Source organism: Megalops cyprinoides, chromosome 2, assembly GCF_013368585.1.
Source record: "Megalops cyprinoides isolate fMegCyp1 chromosome 2, fMegCyp1.pri, whole genome shotgun sequence".
NCBI lineage: Eukaryota > Metazoa > Chordata > Actinopteri > Elopiformes > Megalopidae > Megalops > Megalops cyprinoides.
This window is the reverse complement of record NC_050584.1, coordinates 60,370,975-60,385,518: the sequence shown is the minus strand read 5'-3', so window position 1 is coordinate 60,385,518 and position 14,544 is coordinate 60,370,975. Positions and strand designations below refer to the sequence as shown.

General features: G+C 48.3%; 1 protein-coding gene across 1 annotated transcript in view; it reads right to left on the bottom strand.

The window, feature by feature from the left end:
• Window positions 1-2,926: 2,926 nt before the first annotated feature.
• The window catches only part of znf438 (zinc finger protein 438), a 47,388-nt gene continuing 35,770 nt past the window's right edge, over window positions 2,927-14,544 (bottom strand). The window contains exons 2-4 of the mRNA XM_036521618.1: window positions 13,303-13,388; window positions 5,328-7,137; window positions 2,927-3,616 (exon numbers count right to left, since the gene is read on the bottom strand). Coding sequence (XP_036377511.1) covers window positions 3,049-3,616; window positions 5,328-7,137; window positions 13,303-13,388 — 2,464 coding nt within the window. The 3' untranslated portion in view covers window positions 2,927-3,048. The remainder of the gene's footprint in view (window positions 3,617-5,327; window positions 7,138-13,302; window positions 13,389-14,544) is intronic.

The following is a 14,544-nucleotide window of genomic DNA, read 5'->3' as shown; positions in this document are numbered from 1 at the left end:
TTACCACCAATTCCACGTTTTATGGGCAATTTTAATAATTAATGCTTGCTTAAATTCATGGTCTGAATTATGAGCAAAAAGGGCATTGCTGTCAGATTAAACAGAGGCCTCAGACTTAAGTGTATCTCCTTGTGCTCAGCACAAATCGCCAGGCCCCTCTCAGCTATTAAAATGACACTGATCTCACCCCAGGAGGACACCCTCTTTAAATACCGGAGGATTCACCCCCCCACCCCACCCCCTTCCCCGTCGCTCATTTGTTGTCGCGAGAAACAGATTTCGTGTCTGTTCCTTGCAATCACAAAGGACACAGGTAGACAACCGCCAGGGGAACTGCCTGGCCCCGGTTCACACCACATCCAGCTTGTTTTGTCACCGTAGACAGCAAGGAAAGACCTACATAACTCAAGCCGCAGGAGCCGCGAAAACATCGGGAACCGTGTTTCCTCCAACGAGAGAAAACTGAGCAGCATGTCAACTTTATATACTATGCAAATATATATGTATATTTATATATAATATATATTTGGTAGAGTTTTTTTTTTTTAACATTCAAGAAACATTCAGTTACCCTGTGAAAACTTTATACGAAGAAAAAAAAAAAAAAGAAACCTTGACTTGTTAGAATATTTACTTTAAATAAATTCGACGGCCCTATTTAGGCCTATTTCACCACCTCAGAAGTGTAACACTGAACAGACTCCTACGGCAAGCAGCAGACAAAGCACACACTCCTTTGAGGTTTGCAAATATGCAAAAACACAGCACTGAAGGGAGTCAGCTGTTGCTGCTGCAGAGGTTTTATATATATATATATATATATGCATATATAATTTGTTTTTTTTCATCTAAAATCTAGATAGCCTGTAAGAAATTAAGCAACAAAGGCAGGACTAAAATTCATTGATATTAAAAACTGCAGCACACCTGCAAGGCCGCAGTCCTGTCGACCGTAGACTTCAGCAGAGTTCACAGGCTTACATAAGAGCAGGTAACATTAGCTACAATAGGAGAGGTGCATAATTCACACACTGCCCAAAACACCGAAACAAACTCATGCTAGTGGTGTACAGTGTCACCGACTGTATAGTAGGGCTGCACGATATAGCTGTTGCGATATATCGAATAGCTATTTTTTTAGCGCAATAACAGCTATCCCCGGTATGTGGCATTAGGTTTATTCCCGTATTATCCTCCCTTTAGTCATACCTGATGCGGGAGCACACCTCCAGTTTTCTGAGGCCATGTGAAATGCTTCTGGGGGAAAAAAAGGCCACTCGCATCTATTCAATGTCGATATCACAGCAACAGCACTATGCTGCTTCCATGTGATAGATAGAAACACATGGCTACAAAGATAAAGAGTGAAAACATATGCTATGTGTTTTTCAAAGCTTATAGGTGGGAAAAATAAGTGATATTTTTCTGCCCCGGAAGCATTTCCCTGAACTTTGGAGGTGTGCTCCCGCATCAGGTATGACTAAAGGGAAAAAAATACAGGAAGAAACCTAATGACACATACCAGGGATAGCTGTTATTGCGCTAAAAATAGCTATTCAATATATTCCGATGGCTATATCATGCAGCCCTACTGTATAGCCATAACTGTATGCAGCTTACCACCATGTGACTTGACAAATCTGAGATGACATTTACCCATAGAGTAGCTATCCACTCTTTTAACAATGTTTGCCCAACAGTGAAATTAGCCTTGTAAAATGGAGGCAAACAAAATTCATTTGAACACCCAGAATTCATTTTCTATAGTGGGTGTCCAGTTGCCCTTATTACATTGAAAACATGGGTCTGTCTCCTGTGAAAAGAAGCATCTTCACTCAAACCGTGGATGCCTGTAGAGCATAAGGACTGCAGGAACTGATGTGCTTGTGGCTTTGTATCATGGGGGACCTATTTCATTGTGGTGCCACTGGTATGTCATTGTGGGCTGGAATGGGTTTTCACTGATTAAGGCTGTCTACTTGTAGTTGGTTGTGGGTTGTTTATAACAGGCCTTGATTCAGATCACATAAAAGAAAGATTGTCAAAAACACAAGGGTCTGCTCAGTCGGTAAAAACACTCGTTCCGAGTGTAGACTGAACGCTATGGCCCGGGTTCGATCCTGGCCGTGTCACTAGGCGACAGTGACCGGGAGCTCACAAGCAGAACGCATTGGCTTCGTTCCGCTGGGGATAGGGATGGGTACGTCGGCAGGGGCTTTGGTCCCATTAGCAACAGTGACCCCTACTGGTCGATCGGGCACCTGTGGTCCACGTGCCAAAGCTGCATATGAAATGTCTTCCTCCGACTCATCTCTGTGCTAGCTTAGCTTGTGGGCCGCAGTGCGAAAAGAAGCAGCGGCTGACATCACGTGTCTCGGAGGAGGGCACGTGCTTGTCCATGCTCTCCCGGATTAACAGTGGGGGCTGTGTAATGGGACCGAAAATCGATGACAAAGTGGGCATTCCCAAAATTCGGGGAATTAGCCATTCCAAATTGGGGAGAAAATGGAAAAATGAAAAAAAAAACAAAAATACACAAGGGTCTGCACTCTACCGGTTTTATCACGCCAAAGGCAATACTGAAGAATTTACGCAGAAGGTCTTCAACCAATACAAGACCGCATGGCATTAAAGCGTTGGTCATAAATAAAAAAACCTACATTATCTGCAAGAAAAAGATTCTACCAGTTTCCATCTCACGAAATATTACACAGCGAAAAGGTTTTTTTTATAAATAATCCTTCACTGCTATATATGTTGTCTCTCCTAACCGGTGTCTACGCTACAGAGGAACAGTGAAAACAAAAATGGGCTAGTCTAAAATAAAAATAAAAAAGTAAAGGCATTTTTCTTCCTTTACAAAAGAAAAGGAAAACAAAAAAACAACACAAAACTTCAAAAGTTTCCCATCAAGTCCAAAAAAAACAAAAAAAAAAAAACAAAGACCTACTGTGTGTTCTCTACTCTGTGCTATAATTTATTGACGTGACAGGAAGTGGGTGTGTCCGGGAGACTCATGGGGGTTATGGGAGGTCAGACTGTCGCCCCCTACTGGACGCCCTCGCGCTCCACGAAGGCACTGAACACGGTCCACAGCACGGAGGGGTCCTCGCAGTTGTGCCGCCCCCTCCAGTGCTCCAGAAGCTCCTCCTTGCTGTCCAGGAGCTCCTTGCACAGGACGCAGTTGAAGGCGGAGCCAGTCCTGAGAGCCACGGCCAGCGCGGACGACCCGGGCTCCCCGCCGTCAGCGGCGGTGTCGGTGGCGGCGCGCTCCGGCTCCCCCTGGTGGTGGGAGTGCACGTGTCTCTTGAGCTTGGAGAAGGAGAAGAACTCCTCCTCGCAGCCGCCGCACTTGACCAGGTTGCGCTTCTCGTTGAGCTGCCGCCAGTAGTGGGCGGCGTGCTTGACCAGCTCGTCCTCCGCCTCGCGCCCGCCCCCCTGCGGCGCCCCCTCGCGGAGGCGCACCTGCACCTCCTCGCCGTGCACATACAGCAGGTGCAGCTTCATGTCGGCGAAGGTGGGCGTGATGGCCTGGCAGCGGCCGCATTTGATCTGCAGCTCCACGGGGTCCTCCTGCTCCTGCTCCTGCTCCTCCGCCGGTTCCGGCGGCATCGGGCTGCAGGGCAATTATTACACTGCATTATTACATCATTACATTATTACAACATTACATTATTCCATCATTCCATTATTGCATCATTACATTATCATATTATTGGCATTTAGCAGATGCTCTTATTCAGAGCGACTTACATAGGTTACTATTTTTACATGTGGCAGTGTGGTGTAGTGGTAAGGAGCAGGGTTCATAACCAGGTTGCAGGTTCAGTTCCCCACTGGGGCACTGCTGCTGTACCCTTGGGCAGGGTACTTAACCCCCCATTGCCTCTCTAGCTCATAAGCGGATAAAATGTAAAAATGTAACCTGCTCTGTGTAAGAGTATCTGATAAATGAATGTAATGTAAGGCACATGTTATTCATTTATCCAGCTGGATATTTTCTGAGGCAATTCCTGGTTGAGTACCTTGCCCAAGGGTTTACCAGCAGTGCCCCAGCGGGGAATTGAACCAGCAACCTTACAGTCTTACAGTTACAAGCCCTGCTCCTTACCACTATGCTACACTGCTGACATGAATGACATGACATGAATCCCTCTAAATCGTAACTGATGCTGGTTGCAATCATATTGGAAAAGAGCCAACACAGCTAAAAATGGAAAGAAGTATGCTTGCTTGTAGATACAGAGATATAGAGTCGAAAAGAGTAGTTTTTCCATAATATGGTAGAACAGTCATTTCTAGAAGCAAAAACACTTCAAAGTGTGTAAATCATATCTCTGTATCAGTATCAAAACCACCCTAGATCCTAGCTGATGTCGTGTGCAAAGACCCCAGCACAAGCACCTCTGCATGCTGACCAGGGATGTGTCTTGATCATAACTGATGCCGGATGCAGTGACACTAGAAAAGAGCTAACATAACATCACTAAAGAGAAAGAGAGATGCTGGTTTGTAAGTGTGTGTAAATATATATATATATATATATATATATATATATATATATATATATATATATATATATATATATATATATATATATGTATGTATATTATGTATATATTATACAGAGATATAGTTTGTTTTTTACACACTATGGTGGTCATTTCTACAAGAAAAAAGACTGGTTTCCCTAGTATCAGAGAAATACTCAAGTATATTTACATTACTGTCATTTAGCAGACGCTCTTATCCAGAGCAACTTACATAGGTTACACTTTTACCCATTCACACAGCTGGATATTTACTGAGGCGATTCTGGGTTAAGTACCCTGCCCAAGGGTACGACGGCAGTGCCCCAGCAGGAAACTGAACCAGAAACCTTTTGGTTACGAGCCCTGCTCCTTAGCACCAGACCACGCTGCCACCCCATATATACATCACATCTTTGCATCAGTATTAAATCTCTGCTAGATCCTAGCTGACGCCGTGCACAAAGACCTGAGGATGAGCGCCTCTTGATGCTGGCCAGGAATACCTCTAAATCATAATGATGATGATGGGTGCAATCGTACTAAGAAAAGAGCTAACAAAACTAAAAATGGAAAGAGATGTGCTTGTGTGTAAGTGTATTTATATTGAGACACATTTATACAGAGATACAGAGCTTGGTTTTTTTTAACACACAGTGGTAGTCATGTCTACAAGCAAAAACACTAGTATCAGAAAAATACTCAAGTATAGTAAAATCATATCCTTATATCAATATTAAAACCCCCCCCCCCTTGACCCTAGCTGACACAGCAGGGGGGGGCAGGTACGAGGCGCACCTCTGGACGGGCACGTCCTCCTCGTGTTGGGCAATGGAGGGCTCCACGGTCAGGATGACCTTGTGCACCTCCTTCAGGTGTCCGAAGTAGACGCCCACGTAGCCGAAGGCCTTGTCGCAGAACTCGCAGCGCAGGGTGCGGCGGGGCCGGCCCTCGGCGTGGTGCAGCTTCATGTGCGTGCTGAGGCTGCCGGAGTGGGCGTAGGCCTTGCGGCACACGGGGCACGCGTAGGGCCGGCTGTTGGTGTGGCTGTTCATGTGGCTCTGCAGGTGGTGTTTGAACTGGAAGCAGCGGCCGCAGGTGGGGCAGCGGTGCGGCTGCCGGCTGCCCAGGAAGGCGTAGCCCCCGCCGCCGCCTCCGCCGCCTGCCCCCTCCGGGCGGCCCACGGGCTGCTCCGGCCGCCGGGACTCCTGGGCCCCGCTGGCAGAGAGATGGGGGCTGACAACGAGGTCGTGCTCCAGGCACTCGGAGGCGGAGAGGGCAGGAAGCCCCACCAGCTGTGGCACCGTCTCCATCACCAGCACGGGCTTGGGCCGGATGCTGCGGTACTTCTTGGAGATGTCTAGCACCCTGTCCTTGGGGCCCGCGGGGACCGGGGCCGGCTTTTCCGGGACCCTCCTCCGGAAGAAGGAGAGGGAGCGTTTCTTGCGGGCCTCAAAGGCCAGGATGTCCTCCACAGTCTTCCTCTTCCTGCCCCTCTTCTTCCCGGCGGGCTTCTGTAAGGCGGAGAGCCCCCCGCCCAGCAGGGCGGCGCTCTTCGCCGAGGACTGGTTCTGCTGCGCTGTGCCTGGCGCCTGCTTCTCGCAGACCACCTCGGCAGCCCCCGGGGCCCGGGCGGAGGGGTCGGACGGCTTCGCCGGGCCACACTGGGCCGCGGGAGGGGCCTTTTCGGGCGATTTGGCGCCGGGTTTGGCCACCGGGAAGAGGGCGCTTTTCATCCTGGAGTAGGGCAGGATGGGAAGCTTGCCCCTGGGCGGGGAGGGGATGATCTGGACCGCCTTGCTGAAGATGGTGGGGGAGAGGACGGTGATGCTGCCAGCCGGTTGGCCCGCGGGCTTGGAGAGGCAGGGCCTCGGCTTCCTCCCGCCCTCCTGGCGCTTGGAGGCGGGGCCGTCGCCGCCCGACAGCGAGGCGGAGACCGGCGTCTCCTTCGACGGGTAGCGCAGATTCTGCAGGAGGCCCCCCACAGCCCGCTCCCCCTCCGTCCCGTCGGAGTCCGCGGGCTTCTCCACCCCGGAGCCCGAGACCAGCACCGCATTCTCCGCCAGCAGGGTGGTCACCGCCATCTCCGAGGAGCCGGAGTCGATGAGTATGACCTGCTCCGACGGATCCGCCGCCGACCCAGCCTCCAGGGAATCTCCGGGCCGGACGGGCGTCACCGTCGCCCCCCGCCTTGGCCGTGGAGCCTTGCCGGGGCTCCGCACGCGGGCCCCCCCGGCCGCCGCCGCCGCCGCCGCTGCCCCCCCCTTCTCTGAGGCGCTCTTGCTCCGCATGGGCTGGTACCTAGGAATGGGCAGCTTCAGGTTTTTTGGGAAAGGCGGGCCCTTCTGAATCTGCTGGGTGGACTGGGGGGACATGGAGGGGGGCAGGGCCACCAGGGAGAAGGTCCCCTCCTGCCCGGCCACCTGCATGAGGGCGTAGTTCTGGGCGGGGACGATGATGGACTTGGGGCTGACCGCCGCCGAGGCTTCTGGGAGGGCGGAGGGAGGCTGGCAGGACAGGACGGTGGGGGGCGGCACCGCTGGGGGCGCTTTGGGGGCGATGCTTCTGAACTGGAGGCTCTTGGTCTGGCACTGTGGTTTGGGTTCATCTGTCAAAGTAGAAACACAGCACTCGATTAATACAGACACACACACACACACAGCTTCTTGTGATTTTCCTGCTCATCGTGACGCTGGACCCACGCTTCCTCTCTGCGGGGTTCTCCTCATAACCCGCACTTCCTGGAAGAGTGTGTCAGCGAGGCACTTAACTGCCTCTGGCCAGGAAGTTTACCGAATCAAAGGGCTACCTTTACGGTCATTCCCACTGACTCGGAGCACAGCTGCGGGCGACTGTGAGAGAGCTGTGCTCACTACTCTCACCCTGGCCTGAAGCGCGCATTACATTACTGGCACTCTTATCCAGAGCAACTTACATGGGTCACAATTTTTACATGTTATCTAGCCATTTATATAGCTGGATATTTACTGAGGGAATTCTGGGTTAAGTACCTTGCCCAAGGTTACAGCAGCAGTGTCCCAGCAGGGAACTGATCCGGCAACCTTTCGGTTACAAGCCCCGCTCCTTACCACTACGCTACACTGCCATCCAAAAGCAATACTGTAAGACCATCAAACCTTGAAATTAAGGTAAAAAAGTATCCATAAATGGTGTGTTCCCGCAAGCGACCACCTCCGTTTGAAATGTGAGATTTCCATGAATGCAAAACACATTTGAACATCAATTTGAAAATGATCTAAAAAGGAAAAAGAACATCCATGTGGCCCTTCAGAGGCAAGTAATTACTCTGGAATTCAGGGGCTTTGATCTCACTTTATATACACACTATATATGCTGAGGAGATTGTGAACAGATGAGAGTGATTGGGTTGGATCTTGAATTCAACCCCAAGTGCGATATTATCTAACTAAATGGCATGCTGCTTCAGATTTCCATGCTTGGAGCGAGATAAGATCAATATAACCACAGGGGTTGAATGGGCCTCGCCGGGCCCATCTACGGAGGGAGAGAAAATAGGCTAATAAAAAAACAACAACATTAAAGGCGAAAAAAATAGATCAGCTTTAATCCTGATGAGACTAAAGGCTGTCTGAAGGAAGCAGCTTGAAAATGCACAGAATGTGGTTGATTCCTGGTTCCCTCCAAAGTGTTAACCGCCATTCATTGTACAGTAGGGATGTAACGATATATCAAATTTCGCGATGTCACAAAAAAATGTCTCGATGCTGTCGTGGGACTGTGACGAAATCTACCAGGATATTACATGGTTATTTTGTTAGTGTAGCTGCGCTCTGCTATCTCTCCTTGTTGAAAATTGTATTGTTTTTGTTTTGCAATTGTACCAGGGGTGGTTTGTTCCTTAGGGCGGTCGGGCGATGCACCACCAAAGGGGGAAAGGGAGGCAATTTTTCAATCACATTCTACCACAGTGTTACGCTAGCTGTGACTGTTCTAGACAGTTTGTCCTGCCTCTGAATATCATAGTCCAATCAGCGCCAAGTTGTGTTCCGTGGAGTACCACCCCTTTTGGGCAATTTCAGTCTGGTTGAAAATCGCCCAGATCGCTCTGATAGACTCTTATGTTAAGGCAATTTTTTCATTGCAGGCACTACAATGCAATCTGTATGGGTTCGGGGCGGGCCTGCACTAACGTGCTTTTGTCATACGTAACCTGGTGTAGGGATCACTGAGGAGTGACATTAAGAGAAATACCGTTCAGTTGTCGTAGTAATCAGGATAAATTGGCAGCTAAAGAATTAGGAGCACCCAGATCAAATTTAAACATCAAGCAAGTATCTACAAAGGTGGGGAAATCGTCTAACTGGGGATTTTCGTGGAGTTGGTATGAGCGGAAAATGTGGCTATCAGGCTGCGAAGTAGCTAACGTTTTGTTTGCAATGTGACAATGTCAAGTTAGCTAGCTGACTAATTTGCACAATGCAATGTGACAATGTCTAGTTAGCTAGCTGTTAATTTACCCATTGAACGGGTAACCTTAGCCATCTTCGCAACAACTGCCCCCCTGAGAGATTTGGCAGGAGCTGCCACTGAATTGTATACATAGTTCAATCATTCATTGCACATGCTTAGGTCAATGGCTGGCTACTTTTATTTTATTTTATTAAAGAAGGAAAGCAGAAGCACTGTAAGCTAAAAGGAAAAACAAATTTTATACGAATAAAAATATCCTGATTTATTATTTAATAAAGGACATTTTTTTTCCAAGTCATCATTTTTCTTCGTTTTTAAATATCGCGATAAATATCATATCGTGGACTTTTTATCGTGGTATTATCGTACCGCAAGTTACATCCCTATTGTACAGCCAGACCTGAAATCACTTAATATGTAAATATACAAAGATACCATCTTTCTGAATTGGACCGACAACACTGAATTTAGCTCTGTGGGATGGCAGTACAGGGCCCACACCACAGACAAATAATTGGTTGGTTGTTTGTTTGAGTGGCCTAGAGTTAGCTCACAGCGAGAGGGAGGGTCAAGGCACCCATTGGTCAGACACAACTGCCGCTTTTAGATTGAGGAGGAGGAGGAGTCAGACATCTACTTCACTCCTTATAGGGTACAGATAATGTGATTGACAGCCAATTGTTCTGTTAAGTTTGGAGCACCCAAGGAGGAGTCTCCTGGCTTGGTCAGAGTAATGTGTGATAGAATGAAAGAAAGAAAGAACGAGAGAGAGAAAGAGAAGAAGAGTGAGTACAAGAAAGGGAAACAGAGAAATGGGAAAAACGAGAGAAATTACGATGGGGGGAGTAAGAAGGTAAAGAAAGAAAGAAAGAAAGAAAGAGAGAGCTAGAGTGATAGGGATAGGGAGAGGGACAGAGTGAGAGGGGGAATCTGAATTTAGGTTTGATCGAGAGAAAGAGGAAGAGAGAGGGAGGGAAAGAAAGACAGACAGAAGAGAGAGGGAGGAATAGAGAGAGAGGGAAGGAAAGACAGAGAGTGACAGAGAGAGAGAGAGAGGGAGAGACAGAGCGAGGAAGAAAGAGACAGAACTTCTGAGTGAATGAAGATCGATGTTTGGCGGCTGTCCTGGCCTTACTGAGGTGGAACTCCCCCTTGTCTCTCAGTGTCTGTGTTGTTCTTGTAAATCACACGCTATTCTCTCTGCCACCGCTCTTCCGTGGGAGGTCAGCTGACCAGACAGCAGGAGGAGGGTAATGAGGGCAGCCCTGCTCACTGAGCAATGTGACCGCACATAAGGTCTTCAGCCAGACCTTACCAACCCGTTTCACTGAAAACCAGGGGGCGGCAATTTGTTAGTTTCTCTCTCCCTCTCTATCCTTGTCCTCTCTCTCTCTTGCTCTCTCTCTTCCACTCTCTTCTCTCTTTCTTCCCCGCTCCCCTCTCCCCCTCTCTCCCTCCCGTCTCTCTCCACTTCTCTCTGTCCCCTTTCCTCTCTCTCCCTCTCCCTCTCTCTCCCTACCCCTGTCCCCTCTCTCTCTTCCCCTCTCTTCTGTTTCTTCCCCTCCCCTCTCTTTCTCCCCTCTTTCTTCCCCTCTTCACTCTCTCCCTCTCTCTCTCTCTTCCCCTCTCCTCTTTCTCCTTCTCTCCCCCTCTCCTCTCTCTCTCTGACATTTTTTGGGTGTTTCCACACAATGGAAACTGTCACTCGCATGATGAAGACAGTAGTGTGTGCCGCCCGCTGGCCAGCCGACAGGACAGGCCCTTTGCCACCACCAGTATCAGGCAGCCTTGGAGCGTCATCACCACAGATGTGGGCAATCCGAGAGGTGGTGACGTTTCCCGGAGCGCTGTGGGACTCGGGGACGGGGGCCGTCCCTGCGCACCTGCTCCAGACGATAATGACAGAATAGCAGCGGGGCGCATGGCAGAGAACCCCACCCCCAAAAACTCCCCCCTCAGCTGCACCAGCGGGGCTAATTGGAGCAAAAGCGCAAGGCCTCCTTACAGAGGGCTTTCCAGACATAATCTGACCCCAGAGCTTTGCTTTTTAACCAGCCTTTCACCCACAGGGGCTTTCAGGACTACATCTCCCACAGTGCACCACTTATCATCTGCTTCCACACTCAGAACAATCCGGCCCAGGGGGAGGGGCCTGTTCTTGGGATGTCCATTAGTTGAAACAGAACACAGAGGGTGTTAATTTTCCCCTTGACTGATTTAAATCAGCTTTGTAATTGTTGTAGCTTCTGCTGTGAACGGAGGGTTCTGATGATGAGGCGAGTTCCTGCCAATCAAACACAAGCAAAAGGGAAGATGTCTGCCTGGTCGTTTGGTGTTTGGAGCATAGGCTAGCATTAATATCACAATTGTCTGTACATGCCAAATTATTTGACTTCCACAAATGGTATCAGTGTCTGTATTTTGTCAAATCATGTCATCTGACTAAGATGTAACTCTTTTTTAAGAGGACGTCTGCTGGACACCTCTCTTCAAAAAGCAGACTACAAATACAAGCAAAGAAGTAAAAATCCCACATACGGTGAAACCTTGTGCAAAAGCTTTACACTCTCAATTAATGTAATGTAAGTCTCTAATAAGAATTCATAGATCAGCTGTCTTCACTCGGTCTTATTCATACCTTTTAGTGTAACATGGTTAATAATGCTTCCACTTGCCATTGTACCAGAGGAGTATATGTGTATTTTGGTCTAGTGTTCTGTCACTTAAAAACCTTTGTGCAGTTACCTTTAAGGGAATGACGCACTGTACCTTCCTCCCAGTTTAACTCTCTTGCGCAAGCGTCTCATCATTGCTGAAGATACATGTTCCAGAACAGTTCAGTGATCGCACTGACGGTCTATTATCAGAATAAACCAACTGAACTGGGAATCCTGGTCTGTGGTGACTTTACATAACACAATGCAAGATCCCACCTGTTACATTAGCACATGCTGTACTGTAGGTATCTACATATACACTTTAAAGACCTTACAGGGATGTGTTTATTGTTTAATGTTAAATGCTCATATGTACAGCGCGTAATCAATCACTCTGTTAGGAAACGCCGGGTCGCGATCAGAGCGGAGCAGAGCCAGGTATCGGGGCTGGTACGACCCCCTCCTTAATCCCACGGGATCAGGGTTCAGCGGGGTTGTAAGGGTGGCGGAAGGGGTTTTGTTTGGTTGCCACGGCGAAACAGATGGGCAGCGCTCTAAGATGTAGGTCGTGATCAGATTAGCAGGTGAAGGTAAGCACAGGTGAGGTCCTGTATCCAAGTTGACGTCAGGCTTACACCTGGCCACTGTGCTACTGTCCCCCCAGCGTATTCCCTGTACCTGTTAACACATTGCAGGGGGCGTTGCCACGCCGACTGCCAATCCGCGAGTCACACGGGCCGCGCAGGCACAGAAATACAGTACTGGTCAAAAGTCCGGACACACCTGATTAAGATAATGGGAAACATGCATTCAAAGACATTTTGATCTAATGACCTATGCTTAAATGGCAAGACAAATATACATCCTGAAGTTGATGCCTATGTATGTATTTCTTTCCAAAAAAAATTAATTTGGAGAAAATAGTTTTTGCCCGTTTTGAGGAATCTAAAATATAATATAGTTTTGATTTGTTTATAAAACTTTTTTGGTCACTGCATAATTTCATTTGTGCCGTTTCGTAGTTTTGATGTCTACTATGATTCCAAAATGTGGAAAATGGTAACAATAAAGAGAGAAAAGTGTCCAAACTTTTGACTGGTACCGTAGGTGCGTTATCACCGCGACAATCGCTGTTTGCGGCCGGGCACATCAGAGATTTTGTGAGGCCTGTTGACAGGTGTGCACTCTGTGTTTGGGCCTACTCTGCACAGGCGTGATTAGGGCGAGTGTGTGAGTCACTGGTAAGCCTTTAACAAAGCCTATGGAGAGATTTAGGAAGGTGTTACGGCGGATCGCCGTGGATTTTCCACATTCTGGGATCGTGCGTACTGTGGAGCTGTGCACAAGAGGGGAAGAGCAACTGTCACCTGAACTGTAGCCGTGAAAGAGTCACCTATACATCACCTTATCCACAGGAGTTTAAAAAACAGGTGTCCCTACCTGGAGTCACCAAGTCACTTACTGGCACCGTTTCCTTTTACAAACACACAAATGAACCCATCTTTGTCAAACTGCTGCTCTACATCAGTTCCTTAAAGTGGCTGATTACATGTACTCTATGAGCAATTTCTTTTCACTCCACGCCTTGTCCGATGCAAGTGAAACATTACCCGTGTGGCGCCGTGTTATCAGAGCTCAGATAACCCTGCGGCGCTGATGCTTACTCTGCGTTTGGGCTTTCAAGGCGTTCTGGTTCATCTTCTGCTCCTGGCTTTTCATGGCTTTATCTGGCACCGTCACAACAGATGTCCTGCCAAAAAAGGAAAATTTAAAGCCAAGCGTGAGAATCCAGCCCGTATCCATACATACATTCATACACAAACACATACATATATACATACACACATACATGCATACATATGTACATATGCATCACACATAAACATACATACATAAATACATATGTACATACACACATACATACATATGTATCACACATACATACATACATATAAACCACAATGCATTTTTGCACTAAATCATCTGCAGTCCCCTCCATCGCCACTATACTGCAAGAGCATACCAGCATTCACCAAATGCCTCACCTCTGTTACAAAAGGAGGGAAGAGGAAGAGGAGGATGAGGAAGAAGCATCCTCCATCCAGCACAAAAGCAATACAATAACAACACTAATAAAAAAAAAAAAAAGACCAAAAAACAAAAATTAACGTTAATCCAGCCCATCAATCCATTTCCTCTTATCTGGACCGACTGTGATCTGTGCTCATCTGTGGTCTTCAGATACTGGCAATTATTCACCGGGGGAAAGAGCACGGGGGGGGGGGGGGGGGGGAGCGGGTTCTTTGGAGGCAGATCTGATGCAGGTTTGGGGAGGTGCGGGCCTGAAGGGCCAGCAGATAAGCAGCTGTCCTCTGAAGCTGGGCCGAGGCAGGGGGGCGGGGGGTTTGGGGGGGGGGGGGGGGGGTGGGCTGATGGGACAGGCCTCGGCCTCCGTGTCCAGCAGGCAAGCTCTCAGTCCCTTCCCTTCCTCCTACCCCCTGCCCCACTTACACCCTGGCAAGCATGTGCCTAGGCCCTGCCCTTACAACTGACCATTTCCTGGACACTGTACCTGAACTGACTGGACATCAATGAAAATCTATGAGATTTTGGCTTATTGCAGTCTCTTTGAGGGTATCTAGGGTATACAGTCTACACTAAAACATACAGACAGAAAAACACTAACAATTACACTGTTTACACAGACATGGAATACTGTATGTCACATTACATTATTGTCGTTTAGCAGATGCTCTCATCCAGAGCAACTTACATGCATAACATGATAACATGTAAAAACTGTAACCTATTAATACAGATTGAATATTTACCGAGGGTACAGCAGCAGTGCCCAAGAGCGGAAACGAACCAGCAACCTTTTGGTTACGAGCCCTGCTCCTTATCAC